Source organism: Carassius gibelio, chromosome B22 (assembly GCF_023724105.1).
Source record: "Carassius gibelio isolate Cgi1373 ecotype wild population from Czech Republic chromosome B22, carGib1.2-hapl.c, whole genome shotgun sequence".
In the NCBI taxonomy this organism is placed as follows: Eukaryota; Metazoa; Chordata; class Actinopteri; order Cypriniformes; family Cyprinidae; genus Carassius; species Carassius gibelio.
This window is the reverse complement of record NC_068417.1, coordinates 18,407,598-18,428,612: the sequence shown is the minus strand read 5'-3', so window position 1 is coordinate 18,428,612 and position 21,015 is coordinate 18,407,598. Positions and strand designations below refer to the sequence as shown.

The 21,015-nt window shown below is 41.9% G+C and overlaps 1 protein-coding gene across 1 annotated transcript; it reads left to right on the top strand.

Annotated features, from left to right (window-relative positions):
* Positions 1–2,608: 2,608 nt before the first annotated feature.
* LOC127986824 (CD48 antigen-like) lies at positions 2,609–19,754 on the top strand. Its single transcript, XM_052589089.1, has 4 exons — positions 2,609–2,783; positions 18,473–18,775; positions 18,874–19,167; positions 19,246–19,754. Exons 1-4 carry the CDS (start codon positions 2,612–2,614, stop codon positions 19,413–19,415), a joined length of 939 nt encoding a protein of 312 aa, XP_052445049.1. The 5' UTR covers positions 2,609–2,611; the 3' UTR covers positions 19,416–19,754.
* The last annotated feature ends 1,261 nt before the right edge of the window (positions 19,755–21,015 follow it).

Genomic DNA, 21,015 nt, shown 5'->3' with positions numbered 1-21,015 from the left:
GAAATATTACTTCAGTCCAATTTTCAATACAACATTAATATGTTATATTAACCAAATATGTGTAATATTGGGCTGATGTCAAAACAGGGATATGAGAGAAACATAACATTTTGTCTGCATTACAACGCCGCCTTTTTTTTTTTCTTTTACTGAGGTCTAGTTCCAGCATGGTATATTTGTGTTCTATTTGAAATAGATGCTTGATGTTAGTTCCTTAAGCTCTCCCATATTTAAAATTTTCAATTTCAATTTATTTATAAAGCACAACTAAACACAACTACTGTTGACCAGTGTGCTGTACAAAGTAACCAACCATAAACAGAATTAAATACATAGACAAGGATAACAAATAATTTACAATTTATTGTATTTATTTATTTATTTATTCATTTTACTTTGATGTTAACGTCTTTTGTTAAAAAAAACTCTAAACACTGTGCTATTATACTAAAAGATTTTATATCTTTTCTATTTCTTTCAGAAAGAGGAGGATGATGTGCTGTACACATGTGTTTTGACACAACGTTAAATTTTTTTCATGATATATATATATATATATATATATTTTTAATGATGTTCTGGTCATGGTAACTATGCCTTTATGCTTTTATTTGTGTTGTGTGGTTTTTTTACGAGGTTCACGAAAGGTAGTAAAAAGCTCAAACATCATAATCAACAGAATGTTTAATAAATGTTTATTTATTAAACCACAGTGAGTAAAATAAAATAAAAAAAATTGAAATACTGAGGCAGGCTTGCAACAGCGCTCGCAAACGAAATGAGAAATAGCCTACAATCTAAACAAAAATATTAATTAAAAACAAACTTGCAGGTTATCTTACCTCAAAAATGCACCACATAACATGTCCATTCTTTTTTCCATTAGTTTCCAACAGTTAAACGAAAATAAAGTCCAGTCAAATGAAAAGTTAGAACAGTCTCTTACAGAGCATCGTGGAGAAAAACAATAGCCTCCAGAGTGGAAGGTTTTGACCCAGTCCTGCTCTCTTCTATCACTCTTCCCGCTGCGCTGAAGACACGTTCGCTGCTGCTGCTGACGGGACACTAAACACAGAGCGAGCCAGTCTTGACAGTTGCGGCAGCAGGGTCTCGTGCTGTTTACATTTACATTACTTTAGAGGCTTATAATAGCTACTACTACAATAAGTGGACATAAGTGAAGTGTAATCGTGGGTCGCGTTGACGGAAAAGCACGCGTGCGTACGCGCGTGCGTGCTTGCGTGAGACTGTCATGTCAGTATGTCAGTTTAATTATTGCGGGTTGAATTATCAGATTATGAAAGTTATGAGGTTATGAAATGTCTTTCTATGTTTGTTTTTCTATCGTCGACGTCAACTTCTAATTTTTTTATGTAATGTCTAAAAATATAAATAGAAGGATAACCCAAAAAAGGCCCGAGGCCCGGCCCGCATGTGAGCTATAACGTGAAAATTGGCCCGAAGCCCGGCCCTAGGGGCATAAATAAGTCGGGGCCCGTCGGGCTCCGGCTGAAATGCATGGCTCTAATGTCAACATCAGTGAGTCACAAAATATTTACATAAAAATTATTTACATTACTTACATTAAGGGTCAATTTGCAGATACTCTCTACAGGATGTGGTGTACTGAAACTCAACTAAAAACATATAGTGCAGTCAGTATGATATGCAAAATGAAATAAATACAAATCCAGACACAAAGAATTAATGTCTGTGGTCAAGTTAGTTCTTCATATCTCTATTCAGCTTCTTTTGAGAAGTTTGGAAAATAAGGAAAGGTTTTTGTTAATGCCACAGTGTAAAGAAAATACTGAAGATAAACCACAAGAACCAAGACGATCTGCAGACATTGTAGTTAGATCAGAAAAAAAAGACTTCCCTTACCTTAATGATCTCCTCCGGTCATTTGATTTCTAAGTAACAAAGGTGAGAAATGAGAAGCAAAATGAAGAACCGAAAAATACCATACCACCAAAAATAGCCTGTTAGGTTTTTTTTTTTTTTTTTTTTTTTTTTTTTTTTTCTGAATAAGCTTGTAGATTTACTATGGAAGAAAGGCTTCTTTACCTGCTAATATGACTGACTTCTCCTCAAAACCACTTTAATGTGAAATAAAAGACGGTAAACAAACACAAAAAAAATCTCATGCATGAAACATCTTGTTTCCACCGTATGCTTTTGAGACTCTAGCAGCTTGGTTTCTGAGGCAAACTGAATCCTGCAGCTGTCTGAGTTTAACTCAGGCCAGTTAATTGGCAGAAAGAGCCACATGGATGTGGTTATTGTTGAGTGGACAAATGTCTCTTGCAGCTAACAATGTGTTTACTATTGCATGTGTGTGGTTGATTGATGGGTGAAGGGGCAAATATATTATTTTCCTTTTTAAACAATGACTGACTGAAACAACAGCTGTACATTCAGCCTAACACAATAGGCTACCACAAAAATGGAGCATAAAAAAAGTATATACAATATGACATAATGAGAGACAGAAAACAATTTTGCACAATATCATAATAAATAGTATTAACCAGGATGTGAAACTGAACTACAGTACGAAACCAGCCAAGCTGTTGTTAAAATAAGCGCGTTCTCAGACACAATCGCGTGCATGGAAGTGCGCTGTCTGGAGGTCCTGCTGAGTTCAACTCTAACCCTTATTTACCGTATTAATGAAATATCCCTGCCGAAAACGGATGCAGACAAAGCGATTTATCTCAAACGGCTAAAGAAAATGACCCACGCGTTTATTTTGTTTTGTTTGTGTTTTTCTCATCTTGATGGTAAGTAGACTATGTGTATTTTAATGACCTTACTGAAATTAAAGTGTAATAATTATTAAGTCAAATGATTTACAATATTTCTAGAATTATTTATCATAAATGTAAAAAGTTGTATAAATTAGTATATATATATACACACACTGGGTACGGAAAGTATTCAGACCCCCTTAAATGTTTCACTCAGCCATTTGCTAAAATCATTTAAGTTCATTTTTTTGTCCTCATTAATGTACACACAGCACCCATATTGACAGAAAAACAAAGAAATGTTAACATTTTTGCATATTTTGCTCAGTATTTAGTATTTACAGGGGCGTGTCTAGAGCATTTTCAGTGTGTGTGTGGGGGGGGGGGCATGCTGGGTCAAGCTAAATTCTACAGTATATTATGTAAATCCTACTGATTTTATTATTTATTTGTATTTTATTAACTTGAATAACGTTACTTGTAAACAAATGTAGTAATAAAGCACATTTTTGATTTAGTTTTTTTTTTCATACCTGTATATATCCATTAAGTTAAATTTGAGAGCCAGTGTTTATTATTTTTTTTGTTTTTCATAATACTAACAAGTTTTTAAAATGAAAGCAATTTTAATTATGACCAATTTTAAAAACTCAGAAGCTGAAACTATGTCAACTATTTTCTTTTAATAAGTAGTTTGGTCATTACAATATACAGTAGTTTTATTCACAATCTCTTTCAAATAATAAATAAATAAATAAATAAAAATTCCCCCACTGTAATATTCAAATGGTTTGGCCAAAACATAATTTCTTTCAGATTAATTTACAAAAAAAAAAAAAAAAAAAAAAAAAAAAAAACATTCATAAATCCTAGCAAAGCTAAAAATGGTCACTGTCACAAAATAAACTGATACGAAATATGCAAATCACCATGACAGTGTTTATTGTTCGATAGTGCCTAGCGTATTTTACTTTTAGGCCGTGTGCCCACCAAAGCGTTTTTAGCCAGCTAAAAACGGCAGGCGCTCTGCTGAAAACGCCCACCTGTGAGAGATTGGGAGTGCTTTTCGTGGCACAGTGTTTTTTTTTTTTTTTTTTTTGAGACGTTTTGGTTGCTATGATCGGAATATCCGTTAAACTGTTACTTATATCTGATTTGGTAGATAATTTGTTTCTAAATAAAATGCTCTGGATGCTCAGAAACCAGCAATATTAATTTCTCCTCCATTTTTCTTGATTTTGTGCTTGTTGACACGTCTTTGTAACAAAATGACATTTGTGACAGCTGTTCGGTGTGAAATTTGCACAGCGTTTTATCCAATGTTGAACATTCTTCAACTCTCGGCACGAGAAAAAATTGGCCAGCGCTAAGCGCGAAAAAGACGCTCAGCACTCGGCACGCTCCTGCCAGTGCCCCCCTGACCACCACGTAGACCCGCCCCTGAGTATTTAAATGATGTTCTCATTAACAAGGTTCAGGAGGAGCGCGTCAGATACTTCGCCTAATCAACACAGGTGGACCACAATCTAGTAATCAATCCCACAGTATAAATATCGCTGACTTACCTCTATCCACTGACGGTTAATCAGCATTCAATTAGCTCTGTCTGTCATCTTATCACAGACCCAATCTTCCTTCCAACGAAGAGATCTGTACCGGGGATTTTTCAGATCTGCCACTTTTTCCGGACCCACGATCACTCCAACCTCACCAAACATGGCTGCCGGACACCATTCAGGGTTATCTTCTCGCAAAGCCACACGTTGTGGCCAATAGACCGTGCATAGCCCCGAGCCCGAGCCCGAGCTCCCGCTCAAGACTGGGCTCTCTTCGAGCGCTGGATCGCAGCAGCAGCAGGCATTCAACCAGCCTGGGCCGCAGCCCAGTTCTCACCACAGCAAGTCTCTCTCGCTTCCCGTCGTGGCTCTGCCTTTTCACTACGGCTTTTCCGGCTGCAGTGCAGTTGAGGCTGCCTCCTCTAGCAGCGCAAACCACCGGTCGTAAATCAATACATTCTTCAGGTGAAGACGCTAATGCAGGTTTCGTGGCTTAAGTTGTTAAACGACGTCATGACGTAATTCTGTCGGATGATGATGCCATTTAACCACGAAGCCAAGGCATTTTTTCAAGGCAAGCCATCCACACCGAAATGTCTGAAGACATTACATTTGCCCTACTGTGCATGTTTAAACCTCACTGAGAAGATACAGACATAAGTTGCATGCAATTATTCTGGCAGGACCTATTTATTTAGGTAAGGCAAGTTTATTTATATAGCACATTTCGTACACAATGGTAATTCAAAGTGCTTTACATAAAACTGTGTATTTTTTTATTAAATGTGACTAGTGTATTAGCACATGTGATCTCTTCTGGAAGCTGATTCCAACTGCGGGCGGCATAGTAACTTAAATGTTAAAAGCCGACTTCCCTTGTTTCGGTATTCCATACTGACTCTATCCTAGTGATCTGAGTGCTCTGTTAAGTTTACATTCAGTAAACATATCTGCAATTTATTAAGGGACATATTTCACCATTTACTTGCGTGATCACTCAGAATTTATCTAAAACACAACTACCCTCATTGTAAAATTTCTGTTGTCTTTTCAGGACTGTAATACGAAAAGCACACAAAGTAAATATCTTTAGAATCTGCTTAAAAGTGAATAGCACATAACTGCAATCATCTTTACCATTATAACCACGTCGGTTGGTACAATGTTTTACAAGATTAAACATGCTTCATCGTTTTCAAAGCCCCTGTTTCCACAGTCCATCCTACAACGCAAAAACAGCATTCCAAATTTATCCACTCTGGAGACCGTTTAAAAAGGCCAGAAGGCCAAAACGAGCGGAAAACATGCTTCCAGCAGGAATGTACTAATGTGGACAAGGCTTGATATATTGTCAAACCAGGCAAGCAATTGCTAAGCTGACAACACAATAGGCTACCCAGGCACTTTTTATTTTTATTATTATTATTTTATTTTTTTTAGCTTCCCCCATCAATTGTTACTAACCCTTCTACTTTTCCTGCAGCCAACAACTACAGCAGCCGAAGCAAGCTCAAGCCGCAGACGGCTCAAGAAACTATCCCTCCTCCACCTCTCATGCTCCCATTTACTTCTATGTTCCACCACACCCTAACCATCCTAAGACCTACACTGTATTAGCGGTCAGACCAATTCCTTATCAAAGAAGCTCACCGAACCCCCATCTATATCTCCCCACTTCCACAGCAGTGTCTGCTCCCGCAGGAGCCTCTATCCACATTTCTCCACTGCCGCAACAGCGTCTGCTCCCGCAGGAGCCTATATATATTTATCCACCACCGCAGCAAAGTCTGCTCCCGCAGTAACCTCTATCTATATTTCTCCAACGCCGCAAAAAAAATGCTCATACTGTTCCATATAACAAACTTAACGTAACGCATCACTAACAATCTAACGTACATGCTAATCATATCAAAAGCCTTCAAGGGCCCAAACGTTCCCGACAATAGTTTCTACACGTCACTGTACAACCTAGTCCTCGTTTTGCTAAACATTTAATGTCATATATTATAAAACAAGTGGAGCAGTGTGATTGAGGGTTAACCTTATTTTTGGAAATTGATGTTGTTATAGCAATGTGTAATCTTAACCTTTTTTTGTTTGTTTGTTGTGGATTAATTGTATGGTGTGCTGTGGATTTTCTCTTGTTTGCTGTGGTGTTTTGGATTTTTGGTACGGTTTTTCCTCCTTCACAAACTGCAACAACAAACACAAATTGACACACCTGTAGAACCCTGTGTATATCAGCGATCTAATTTGCCAGCTGATCAAGTCATTCGGATAAAAAGGGAGCCAGATCGCTTACCGAGAGAACCCTCTGGACGGAGGAACGAGCTGTGTACTGAAGCGGATGGGCGCTCGCTGATCTTCTCGCCCCTCTGTGTTGTTGTTGACTGGATCTCCTGTACGCTGGTAGAAAGGAACCTCGGATTCTACAGTGTCAACGCTCACGAACCCCCGATTAAAGGGAAGTGATTCTTTCTTTTTCCCACGCTGATGCGCGCGTGTGTGTGTGTGCTTAACATTGGGTTAAAGGAGTCGTTCTTAGTTGTTTATCTCTGTAAAGGTGACAGATTCGGGGGAGCCGACGGCAGGGTAGCAGACGCGATAGTATTGCTGATGTGACCATTTGAAGTATAGGAAAGACGCGGGGCGGCGCTGAGGAGATCCTGGTCCTGGATTTGGTTGAAGCCTGTCATTTGAGATCCTACTGAAACGGACTTTTATTGCCAGTGGCAGGGGAATCACTGGCCTGATTTCAGACTGGACATTGGTATTACCCTGGGCAGAATATTGAACAAGTTATGGTTTTATTGTCTCCGCTGGATTGAGGAGGAGATTGTGATTTGGACATTTTTTTTTTTTTTTTTTAAAGCTTAGCTTTTAATGAAATAAAAAGCCATTGAGATTTCTTGTGTCTTTCTCTCTGTGTTGGTGTGGCTGGGAAACTAAATTTGCAATTTAATAGCTTTTTAATCTGTTACATTAGTGGCGCAGTCGGCAGGATTTCCCTTTCCACACCACACAGTGAAGAATGGCAGATGAAAATGAAGGGCACTCTGAAGGTCCAGGGGGTAATTTGTCACAAAGAACTTGGACTAGGCTAGAAAATGTTCCACCTAATCAGCCTGTGATAAATGCAATGATGATGCCTTGGTTTATGGGGGTCCCATGGATTCCAAGGATTAATGGTGACTCAAGTAAAATGAGTTTTTCTGAATGGAGTGGGCAGGTACAGGCCATGCTGAGGGCCCAAGGGTTTAATGAGGAACAGAAGATTGATTTTATATATGGGGCACTTGAGGGTGAGGCAAAAAGAGAGATGAGGTTACTGAATTTAGGAAGACGCTTAACAAGTGTGGATTTGCTGAGTGAGTTAAAGAGGCTGTATGGGCGTGTAACACCAGTGGCCCAGATCAGGGCCCATTTTTTTAAATGTCATCAACAGAAAGAGGAAACTGTTTCTGCTTTTATTCTTCGTGTTCGGGAGCTATTCTCCACATGGAGGGAGCAGGAGCCAGCGGGCTCTGCCCAGGATGAGATGACCATTAGGGACCAGCTTTTCTTGGGTTTGAGGCCTGGTGTGGTTCAACAGGAACTTCAAAGACAGGTGCGTAGAAAACCTACATTGTCCTTCACTGAGGTGTGTAGTGAAGTGAGGGCATTGGAAGTTGAGCTGAGGATGTAGCCTGTCTGTGCTTCACGTATTTCTGTGCCACAGACAAACCTGTCCATGGTTGCTCCTAGCCTAGAGGAGTGGAGGGAGAGCGTAAGAGCTGAACTTAGAAAAGAAATTACCGACGAACTTTCTGTTATTAAAGAGACCATAACTGATAAGATTAAACGGCAACTCTCTCCTCAGATTATGGGGCATAGAGACCCTCCTTCATCCTCTAGGGGGGCTGTTCGGGAAGGCCGCTACACTGCTTCCCCTAGGCCTTACCAGACCCTGGAATGGGACGACCAGGGCAAACCAATTTGTAGAGGCTGTGGGAAGGCTGGTCACATCCAGAGGTACTGTCAACAGGGGAGGAGGCAGTTAAACTAACAGCCCCAACCACTGAGAGCCAGGTGGTTGGGGAGGGGGACCAAGGGAATAAAACTGATAAACCATGTTTGGTAGGGATGTGTCCAGGAGTTGAAGTTGTTGTTGCAGGAGTGAAATTGCCCTGCTTACTTGATACAGGCTCACAAGTTACACTGTTTAGTGAAACCTTTTTTCAGAAATGGCTGGGTGGAGAGCAGAAGCGAAGCCCACAAGATCTACATTGGCTTTCTTTAAAAGCAGCTAATGGACTACAGATTCCGTATATTGGCTATGCCATATTGGATTTTTTAGTGGGAGGAGTCACAGTGCCAGGTAAAGGGGTTATTATTGTAAAGGATGGGTGCCTGAGTGCTGAGAGGGGTATCCTTGGGATGAATGTCATTTCACATTGTTGGAAAGAGCTGTTCCAGGGAGCCCACCCTGGCCTGACTGTCTTTGGTGCAACTATGTCACGTGAAGCAAGGGGATAATGGGAGCGTGCTTTTGCTGTTTGTCAAAAGGTCTCACAAGATTAGTCATCTGATGGGCTGATTGGAGTGGCCAGGTTAACCCATCAGGACCCAGTCTATTTGCCTCCTAACAGTGAGATGGTGCTGTGGACACACCTCTATGCTGCAAAAACCAGGTCAGATTTTTGTGCTTTGGTGGAGGGACCAGAAAGAGATGATGAGTGGCAGGTGGCCCGGGCCGTCACTACTGTGGTGAAGGGACGCCTACCTATAAGGGTACGCAACCTCAATCCTTACCCCATATTGATACCTCAACGCCGTCCCCTGGCTAATGTCTTCCAGGTTGACCCAAGGCAGATTCGAGGGGAAAAGGACCTTGTTTTGAAGACTCTGGATCCAGGTGTGGTGGAAGTGGATGTGCAGACCAACCACATTGGTACTGAAGATCTGCATCCAGTTAACCTGTTGAAAGGTGATGGTTTAACAACAGACCAACAACAGAAGATGGACTCCCTGTTACGGCGGTGGAGAGACATATTTGCAGCAGAAGAGGGGGACTTTGGCCGGACCAGTGTAGTCCTCCACTTCATACCTACAGGTTCTGCACCACCCAGCAGGGAGCGCTATCGGCCAGTCCCACCAAGCCTTTATCCTGAATTGAGGGAACTTCTGCGAAACATGCTGGATAATGATGTTATAAGGGAAAGCTCTAGTCCTTGAGTAGTACCAATTGTCCTTGTGAGGAAAAAGGATGGATCTTGGCGCTTTTGCATGGACTACAGGAAATTGAACGCACTAACCCACAAAGATGCCTATCCCTTGCCAAGGATAGAAGAATCCCTTTCCAGCCTCAAGCAAGCCGCTTGGTATTCTACCCTTGACCTGGCCAGTGGATATTGGCAAGTAGATTTGGATCCGAAGGATCGAGAGAAGACTGCATTCACCACACCTCTGGGCTTGTATGAGTTCCAGAGGATGCCCTTTGGCCTCTGTAACGCACCTGCAACATTTCAACGTCTGATGCAGCGGTGTCTCGGTGAGCAGGTCCATGACTCTCTGCTTATCTACTTGGATGATGTTGTTGTATACTCCTCCGACTTTGACACCCGCATAAAGCATCTGGAGCAGGTTTTTGGGAAGTTGGCAGCCCATGGTTTAAAGTTGCAGCCCCATAAATGCAGCCTTTTCCAGAAGAAGGTCACCTACCTTGGCCACGTCATCTCTGGTGAGGGAATATCCACAGATCCAGAGAAGACCATTGTCATTCAAGACTGGCCTATTCCCTCTACTATTAAACAGGTCCGATCATTCCTTGGGTTTGTAGGGTACTACAGAAGATTTGTTAAGGGTTTTTCTAAAGTAGCAGCACCTTTGAATGCGCTCCTAGTAGGTTCTGCTAGTATGCGGAGAGGAAATGCTGCCATTGAGTGGACTGCAGTTTGCCAGGTGGCATTCGACGCTTTGAAGACTGTTCTGGTGAGCGCCCCGATCTTGGCATATGCTGACTTCTCAAAACCCTTCCATCTGTTTATGGATGCCAGCCTGGGAAGTTTGGGGGCTGTGTTGGCACAGCTACAAGATGGTAGAGAGCGGGTTATAGCCTATGCCAGCCGGAGCCTTCACCCGACTGAGAGAAATGACCAAAACTACAGTTCTTTTAAATTGGAGTTTTTAGCCCTTAAATGGGCTGTCACCGAGAAGTTTAAAGACTACTTGTGGGGCAATAAATTCTTGGCCTTTACGGATAATAACCCCCTGGTCCACCTGAATACGGCGCATTTGGGGGCCACAGAACAGCGGTGGGCAGCACAGTTGGCTAATTTTAACTTTGAACTGAAGTATCGCCCTGGCGCTTCCAATCGTAATCCTGATGTTTCGTCCAGGTTACCACAGGAAACAAGAGCTGACCAGCAGGTCCATGTGGAGACAGCAGTGGTGGAGTCTGAGGCCAGTATGGAAGCTGAAGGCCATTGGAAGGATTGTCAGGAGGAAGACCAGACGGTGTCCCAAATAAAGGGTTGGGTAGTTGGAAGTTGTTTTCCAGGAGCAGAGGAGAGGGAAACGTGCCGGCCTGCAACCAAACGCCTCTTAAGGGAATGGAATCGACTACATATCCAGGAGGGTGTATTAAAGCGGAGGGTCCAAGAACGTCATACAGGTTTGAGCCTCTATCAAATTGTGGTTCCCAAAGGCAAGACTTATCAATTGTGGGAGAAGTATCACAATGCCTCAGGCCATATGGGGGTAGCCAAGGTCGAGGGCTTGCTGATAAAGACCTTTTTCTGGCCCGGGATGGGTGTCGATTTGCAAGACTGGACATCCAAATGCGCAATTTGCACTCAACAGAAAAGAGGACCTGAGGTGAGAGCACCCTTGGTGCCTGTTCTTATGTCATACCCTTTGGAAACAGTTTCAATTGACTTCTTGTCTATTGGTAGGCATGGTGATACTTATCCCTATCTATTGGTAATAACTTTTTTTTTATCCAAATATGGATGGGCTGTCCCTACAAAGGATCAGACCACAGCCACTACGGCACGGGCCCTTTGGCGGTACCTTATTCAGCCATGGGGGTGTCCTGAACGAATTCTCTCAGATCAAGGAGCAGCCTTTGAGTCTACCATGGTGGCACAGCTGTGCAGTTTGTATGGGTGTGCCAAAGTTCGGACTACACCCTACAGGCCCCAAGGAAATGGGGCCTGTGAAAGGTTTAATAAGACTGTTCTGTCTCTTTTAGGGACATTGAGTTCAGAGGACCAAGTGCGGTGGCCAGATCACCTGCCGACCCTTCTGCAGATGTATAATAACACCCCTCATGAGACCACTGGACTGGCTCCACATTTTGTCATGTTTGGCCGACATGAGACTGCGGTCGGTGCGCAACCATTGACCCAAAGACAAGACTTGGAGGGTTGGGTTCACCAACACCACCAGACCCTACAGAGGGTCAACAGGCAGGTGGCTGCCAAAACTAGAGTAAGCAGAATGCGGGACAAGGCCAGGTATGATCAGAAAACTAAGAAACTCCCCTTGCTGCCCGTAGAGCGTGTGCTCTTGTGCAATTTTCGTCGCAGAGAACAAGAGAAGTTGGCACCTCATTGGCAGCCCCAATTCTATGTGGTTATTGACCAACTATGCCCAGGTCTGCCAGTCTTCCAGATAAAGCCTGAAGGAAAAGAAGGTCCCATCAGGACAATTCATCGAAATCATCTAAGGCCTTGCCTTTTTAATCCCCCTGAGGATCCTCCACAAGCCCTGGAGACTGAAATGGTGAACCCCAAATTGGCGAGTGTCTCGTATCCTGGGCCTTCTTCATTACCTCTGACCTTTGTGCCCATAGCATGTGCTCCTCCTGTAGTTTCAGTGGATGACGATCCAGTAGACCCTATAGTGAGACCTGAGTTGAGAGAGACATCACCCCTGCGTAGATCTCAGAGACAAAATAAGGGTAGGCCTCCGGACTGGTATGGACATTAAGATTTTGTCGGGACGACAACTGTTAAAGGGTGGAGGAGTGTCATATATTATAAAACAAGTGGAGCAGTGTGATTGAGGGTTAACCTTATTTTGTGAAAATTGATGTTGTTATAGCAATGTGTACTCTTTTTTGTTTTTTGTTTGTTGTGGATTAATTGTATGGTGTGCTGTGGTTTTTCTCTTGTTTGCTGTGGTGTTTTGGATTTTTGGTACGGTTTTTCCTCCTTCACAAACTGCAACAACAAACACAAATTGACACACCTGTAGAACCCCGTGTATATCAGCGATCTAATTTGCCAGCTGATCAAGTCATTTGGATAAAAAGGGAGCCAGATCGCTTACCGAGAGAACCCTCTGGACGGAGGAACGAGCCGTGTACTGAAGCGGATGGGCGCTCGCTGATCTTCTCGCCCCTCTGTGTTGTTGTTGACTGGATCTCCTGTACGCTGGTAGAAAGGAACCTAGGATTCTACAGTATCAACGCACACGAACCCCCGATTAAAGGGAAGTGATTCTTTCTTTTTCCCACGCTGATGCGCGCGTGTGTGTGTGCTTAACATTGGGTTAAAGGAGTCATTCTTAGTTGTTTATCTCTGTAAAGGTGACAGATTCGGGGGAGCCGACGGCAGAGTGGCAGACGCGATAGTATTGCTGATGTGACCATTTGAAGTATAGTAAAGATGCGGGATGGCGCTGTGGAGATCCTGGTCCTGGATTTGGTTGAAGCCTGTCATTTGAGATCCTACTGAAGTTTGGTTATGGTTTTATTGTCTCCGCTGGATTGAGGAGGAGATTGTGATTTGGACATTTTTTTTTTTTTTTAAACCTTAGCTTTTAATGAAATAAAAAGCCATTTGAGATTTCTTGTGTCTTTCTCTCTGTGTTGGTGTGGCTGGGAAACTACATTTGCAATTTAATAGCTTTTTAATCAGTTACTTTAATTCAAATGTACACCATCTTTAATATCGGACATTTCTTTACAACAGGCATGCTACCGCAATCATAAATCGTGACCTCAAATGCTATACATTTCAGCTATTCTCCGAAATAATCTGTTCAGATTTCCCCTATAGGTGGTAAAAAAAAAAAAAAAAAAAGCTGCTCATGAACCCTTTTGAAGCCCTGCATTCTCATTTTCTCATTAGCCCACTGGAGTGGTTAATATGAAAATTCTTAACCAAGAATTTGAAAACTCTTAATCAATCCGTCAACTCCATATAATTTGCCATTTAAAAGCACAATCACCTCGATGGCTCTCGATGAATTCTCTCTCACAATCATAGAACAATGATCACACAATCAATATGGAGAGGGAGAGAGAAAAAAAATGATAAAATAAATTGTAACAACAATGAGTTTCACATAATAATTAACTCAAATGATATATAGGGAATTTGAATAATTAATCAGGAATATGATTAATTTATATCTCAGATGACAGTTACATTAAATTTTATTGATTATGAAAAATAGCTCAATTGCCTATACCAATACTAATCACAGGGCACTGTAATTTACTCATTAATATGTCAATATTCCATTCTTCATATCAATTGTTGTGATATCTCTTACTGTAAATTACTGCAAATCAAACAGTGGTTTGTCCAGCAAACCAGATTGACCTATCAATTTCCAATAAAGTTATCACTTATAATTCAAGGAAAAATATTCTCTGGCCATGAAAACATCATCCTATCCTTATGATAAATTTAGTTTCTAAATTTAAAGCTTGTAGCTAAAGATCAGACCTCTCAGTTACTCGTAATGTGAGTGGGGTGGAGTCCAAGCCAATCATGTTATATATGGGTTTTTAATAATTCAACTAGTAATACATCAAACTACAAATCACACAGAGTAAATATGCGTACGACAATACAGACAGTAAACTGTACAAGACATAAGGAATCCAAATAAAAGAGAGAGAGAGAGAGAGAGAGAGAGAGAGAGAGAGAGAGAATGGAGAAAATGAGAGAGATCACAGAATGAGCTCAGGTATGAAAATCATAGACAGTAACCCTTCTCAGCCAACACAAATCAAATCCTAGCAACACTTTAAAGCAGCATTTAAATCTCCATAGAAAACGATACTTGCATGGCCCAGTGGGCGTGGCGTGAGACTGGCGACGCGTGTGTGAGTTGCGCTGGATCTGGGCGTGAGCATGGAGCAGCGTGAGCGGGCCTTTGTTCTGTCTTCGCACAGTATTTGAAAGGTTCCAACAAACAATGTTCCAGAATTCGTCTTCCTTGTGTGGAGAGGCGAATAGTTGAATAAACTTAGTAAAGAAAAGAAACAAAACAACGAAAATGAAAGTTTCCGAAGGAGCCATGATAATGGCTGTCCTTTCAGTCCCTGTGCTGAGGGGGATGGCGATATGAGCGCGGCCCAAGGCCACGCGGAGCAACGAGGGTCGCAGCGTGTCCGAGAACGAAGAAGAGCAGAAGAGAGGGCGGACCTTGTTCGGTCGATTCTTATGGCTTGGGATGTTCACGCCCCTTTTCGCGTGAACCACCAATGAACGTCCGCGATCTGAAGCGGCGGGAAAGTTCCTTTGTCTCTGGAAACAACCCACCCTAATGATTTAGGACTTGTCAGATTTCATCAGGGATATTCTAGCAAGTTCGTAATTCAAGATTAATAAATTTTACACAGGGGAATAGTTGGGTCACAACATGACAATTCCAAAAACATCAAACGGTACATATATAACTTATAGCAACACGAAGTTACATTCAAATGCAGAATTTACACACATTTAAAGATTAACACAAGCTAATAAATTGCAGATAGTCCCAATTTATATGGGAAACATCTAATGTACCAAAAGAAAACAATACTATATACATTTAGACTACATTTGAGTACATTTTACTATTCTTTTGTAAGGCTTAGATTTCCTGTTCTGTTGCCCAGGGGTCATAAAGCTTTACGACCTGGTCAGGAGTGGGGGTTGCAGAAACATGGCTCTTTGAGAAAGTTAAGAATGAAATAAAGCATTTCCACTTATAAGTCAGCACTTTAACCATTTACCCAGGATTAACCATTTTTATGCAATACACAAACATTCAAAATACATATTAATAAGGACTTACAAAAGTAAGGAACTTTAAGAAAGGTTTCTTTTTGTGTGTGTGTATTAAGGAATTTGGGGGGGGGGGGGTTTCAGGTTTCCTTTGAGGCTCGCATGGGTATCGTAAAATAATTTAAGTCAAGCCAGGCTGGCGCCAGGCCAGGCATTTAGTACCAACAGGGTTTCATTTGTAAAACAGAATTTAACCCATGAATCAATGACCTGCATATCTGTTACAAAATAAATAAATAAATGAATAAATTAATTAATTAATAAATAAATTAATTAAATACTAATTCTCAAGCTCTCAGCTGGGAAGGAAGAAATCACTTTTCCTTTAAGCTATCCCCATGCATCCAGATTCATGGCACTTATTCCAGGTACACTGACAGGACAGGGAATTCCATTTAGTCATATACGCTTAACTTCGAATGCAAGCCGATCAAAGATTTTCCGACATTATCTGAAGCAGCATATTGGATTTGCTAAACCACTACGCAAGTAATCATCATAGCAACCCTTTAGACAACTCAAATTGCTCTGAGTATTGAACTCTCCGCCAGGTGCTGCAAAGCGCTCCCAGTAAAAAAAAAAAACAAGAATAAAAAAATAATAATAATAATAATAATAATAATAAAACAAAATAAATACATTCTCCAACTACCGGCAAGGCTCACCCATCCAATACAGTGACTATTGAATTCCCGCCATATTGCCTCCCGGTCGAGCAAACCTTGCCTTTTCCGACAAACTAGCGGAGCAGTTACCTGTCTGATGCCGCGAGTATTTAAATCCTGTCAGATGCCGCAAGAGCTGTCTCGGTCGAGTGGATGTTTCCCTCCAACTAACGGCGTTGCAAAAGCTTTGGTCAAGCATCCTTGGCCTTCACGTCCGACTCCAGGTGTACCCATTCAGTGCCGCAAACATTGATCTCCCACCGAATGCCAGTGAGAGCCTTCTGGCTAGACAACCTTACCTTTTCGATTTATGGTCAGCATAGGCTTACCCGTTTGATGCCACACTTCCCTCGTACGTCGGTCGAGAACCTCCCAGCTAAACAAACTAACTTCCCCCTTATGGTCGTCGAGACTTACCCATCTGGTGCGGCGAGTATTGAGCTCCCATCAGATGCCGGCGAGAGCCTTCCGGCTAGACAACCTTACATCTTCTATTTTATTGCCAGCAAGGCTTACTCGTCCGATGCAATGTGCTCCCATCGTACGTCGGCTAGAGCCCACCAGCTACATCCTTAACTTCCTCTTTACAGTCGTCGAGACTTACCTATCTGGTGCCGCGAGTATTGAGCTCCCACCAGATGCGGGCGAGACTTTCTACTCTACAGCCAGCAAAGCTACCCGTTCGATGCATGTGCTCCCTTCGGACGTCGGTGAGAGTCTCTAGGCTAGGTAAACCTTACCTTTTCTTCCTACAGCTGGCGAGACTTACCCATTCGATGCGCGTGCTCCCATCGAATGCTGGCGAGAGCCTCCCGGCCACACAACTTACCTTTCCATCTATGCCTGGAGAGATTTACCCATTCGATGGCGCGAGTAGGAAGCTCCCATCGGATGTCGGCGAGAACCTCCTGGCTAGACAAACTTACCTTTTCCATTCTTCGGCCAGCGAGGCTTACCCATTCGATGCGTGTGCTCCCATCAGATGCCAGCGAGAGCCTCCTGGCCAGACTACCTTTCCTTTCTCCTTACAGCCGCAAGCTGTCATTTCCACCATGCACTATCCAGATCCTGCGGTAGGCCGGTGAAAACCTCCTTTTCCATTTCTACGGTCATCGAGGCTTTCCCATCCGATGCTGCGACTACAAGCTCCTATCGGACGTCGGTGAGAGTCTCAACCTCCCGTCAAATACTGTTTAAAAAATAAATAAACTCCGCTACCCTCACATCTTTTCCCCCTGCCTGGCGAGGCTTACCGGTTCGATGTTCTGAGTTGATACCCCATCGGATGCAGCGAGAGCCTCCCAGCAAGGGTTTTCTTTTCCTCTCCCCGTCCGGCGAGGCTTACCCGTTTGATGCGTGTGCTCCCGTCAGACGTTGGCGAGAGTTCTCCCGGTCGGGTTCCATACTTGCTGGCCGCAAGCGAGTCTCATCCATCCGATGTCGTGAGTATCAACATCCCGTCAGATTTTGCAAGAGTCTCCTTGTCGGTCAGCCCAAAAACCTTTTTATCTGCCAAACCGAGAGGACCCAGACGTCCGTCGTCCTGAGTCTTAATCTCCAGTCGGAGGCTTCATGGGCCCTCTCGGTCAGCCATTTGCCCTTCTACCTCTGAATAGCAGGGGCTTATCAGCCAGTAGGGCCCGTACGGCGACACCGTGACCTATTCCAGTCGAGGCAACTCGGGCCCTCCCGGTCGGGCTATACAATCACGCCGCTCCTCCTCATCGACAGGTAGGACTCACCGTTCCAATGCTGTGAGCCCCCGTTGAACATCGGCTCGAACCCTACTGACCAGGCACCTCTAACCACATAGTCCAGTACCTGCAGCCGGTAGGGCCTACCTTCCCAATGCTTAAGTCGCTCCCATTGGAGTACATAGGCTCTTCCGGCCTGCCAACGAGATGACTTCTCAGAAAATAAAATCAGCCCCCGCCAGTACTCAATGCTATTTTGGGGGGCGTCCTTAATCTGGCGGCTGTCCTCTTGTCCATTTGCTTTTTGGGGGGTACTCTAGGTTCGGGCCATTCCCGAGACCTTCCCTGGACAGCACGCCAAATACGCATACCATACCTCTGCTAATTATATGTAAGCGTGAACTCGTGAACGTTTTTTTGGGAGAGATGCAACAAGTTTTTCACACCTGGATTTGGGAATCATCTGCCATGATTTTAGCAAATGACAGATGCAATATAACAGAGTGAAAAAATTTAATATGGTCTGAATACTTTCCGTACCCACTGTATATATATATATATATATATATATATATATATATATATATATATATATATATATATATATATATATATATATATATTATTTAGCCATGACATATTGCATATAAAGCCTAACATTAACCTAGATGTAAACTGCTGTTGAATGGTTCATGACATGGCAACAAAATGGACGTTATTGTGAAGTGTTATAAAAAAAAATTCCATGTTCTCCAGGTGTGTTTATTGTGGAGACAAATGTATCAGTGATGGAGGGAGATTCTGTCACTCTAAAGACTGATGATAAACAGAGATATGACAAGATAGAGTGGAGGTTTGGAGAGGAGCGAATCGCCGGAATAAAGGGAGTGAATGGTACATATTATGATGAGGTTTGGAGATTTAGAGGCCGACTGCAGCTGGATCACACTGGCTCTCTTACCATTAGAAACACCACAACTGAACACACTGGAGTTTATCATCTGAGTATGAAAATTGGAAATGCAGAGATACCCAAGAGTTACAGAGTTACTGTGTATGGTGAGTAGATTATTACGTAACCTATTACAGAACAGGCAACATCACTATCAAAATGATGATTCAGGATGCACATTTATAAAGCATGTTGTGTTTTCCAGCTCCTCTGCCCAATCCAGTAATCTTCATTTACACTTTACAATCTTCTTTATCATCTGAAAGATCATCGAGGATCTTCCTGTGTTCAGTGGTGAATGTGAGTAATGTGACTCTCTCCTGGTACAAAGGAAAGAGTTTATTGTCCAGCATCAGTGAGTCTGATCTCAACATCAGTCTCTCTCTACCTCTGGAGGTGGAATATCATGATAAAAACATCTACAGTTGTGTAGTGAACAATCCTGTCAGCACCCAGACCAGACATCTCACCAACACTGAACTCTACTGGTTAGGTTCAGGTAGGTGATTTAAAAGTTTTTTTCAGTGTAGCTGTTTTTACTGACATGATCTGATCTGGATTTCTTTTCTTTTGCCAGACTCTGTCCACTATTGTGGCACTGCTGAAGCTGTGATCCGATTGGTCGTCTCTGCTCTGATGGGCGTGGCTTCCGTCGCTGCCATTGTTGTTCTGGTTTATGACATCAAATCCAGAACAGAAGAGAAGAGAACAAGCATCAAATTAAGACAACGATCAATCAAATGTTGAACTGTCTTTTTGTTTTTTACTTCCGAGTACTTTTATATTTAGTTTAAATTGTGTTGTGACATAATTCTTTATCTGTATGCCTAATGATAATGATGCATGGAATATGATATCCAGAAAGCTAAGAACATGAACAGTCAGTCTACGTGCTCAACGCTCAAATTTCTAATTTTTTTTTTTTTTTTTTTTTTTTGCCAACATTAGACTGAGTCATAAGTTTACATTGATAGACCTGCATTTAGCTTGCAGTTAGGAAAAGTAGGTAAAATATGTAATCAGTCACTCCTAATAATAAGTCAGCATCATTTCTCCATGTGTTCATAAATTGACTCCCAATCAGAACTGTAAACGGTGTAAAATTGTGTAAACATTTTGTGTTTAAATGTAGCTCTGATAGCTGCTAATAAATCAGGTTGACTGGTGAAAATAACAATTAATATAAAAAGCTCAAATATACAGAAAAACCTTCAGGCAGTCAGAAGTTCATTTGAAGGTTCATTGTCAGAAGATTTGGGCCATCCTGGTTTACTAGTGTCAAGACTTTGGACAGATTCTTTGTTCCAAAAAAAAAAAAAAAAGCAAAATATCCAAAAGTCAATTAGAATATTTTATTGTGCTTTTATATTATTACATGCATTCAAGAACATTATTCATATGAACTGGCTGCAACAATTAAATTTTTTTTATATATATAAATTTTTCTAACTGAACAAAGAATCCTACCCCACATTAGTCCACTATGGTGCAGACATCAAGCTCCAAACAAACTCCAAACAATCAGATCAACTCCACAGCAAAGAAACTCAAGACAATGTTGACAGGTAGCCTCAATTGGATGTCACATTTCATTTATAACATGCATAACTGAATGTTTCACCAGAATTTCACTTTTTGAAATGCCACGTATTTTGGCCTTTACAGGGTAATGTATAAAGGTAAGGATGAGAGGATAAGATTAGTATTTTTATTTTTCCGTTAGAGATTACATAATCAAGGTATAATTAAAATCTATCAAATATCCCTTTTCATCTGGTTCACTTCGAAGCACACAATTCACATTCAGTTCCAATATTTAACTTACATTTACCATATAGTTATATAGCTAAACAGACTTAGTTTGTGATAAAAGTAGCCGAATTTCGTGAAAAACAACAACAACAACAACCTTGCATCCAACAGGAGCTGCAGAAGTCAGATTGACTGATCACGGGTCAGAAATAATCAAAGATGAATAAGATAAGCGAGTTCATTGACAAATCTATAGATGTGGTTACACAGTACCCGTGCGATAGCGAAATCAAAAGTGAATTTACAGCGCTTATTTTAAAGGGATTTAAACCCCCTCAGATTGATAGCGGCGCCATGATGCATGAAAATTAAATACAATATTAGAATGTTTGCGAGAGTGGACTGAAAAATTGCGGGAGTGGATGGGAGCATGCGTTAATGTTCAGACATTCAGCGAGAGCGTGATCAATAACGATGCACCAGCGCATTCAGTCAGCGAGCTACGGTTAAACTACGTTTAAGAACTGTTCCATTTAAATTCAGATTAAGTAGGCTATACATTGATCGTGTGCAATGCAAACTGTTCCATCAGCTG

What these genes read in the sequence shown, in the direction of transcription:
- LOC127986824 (XM_052589089.1), top strand. Translation starts at nt 2,612, where the DNA reads ATGGAAGTGCGCTGTCTGGAGGTCCTGCTGAGTTCAACTCTAACCCTT. An exon ending in TTACAGAGTTACTGTGTATG is followed by an intron (nt 18,776 to 18,873) that starts GTGAGTAGATTA and finishes TGTGTTTTCCAG; the next exon opens with CTCCTCTGCCCAATCCAGTA. An exon ending in ACTCTACTGGTTAGGTTCAG is followed by an intron (nt 19,168 to 19,245) that starts GTAGGTGATTTA and finishes TTCTTTTGCCAG; the next exon opens with ACTCTGTCCACTATTGTGGC.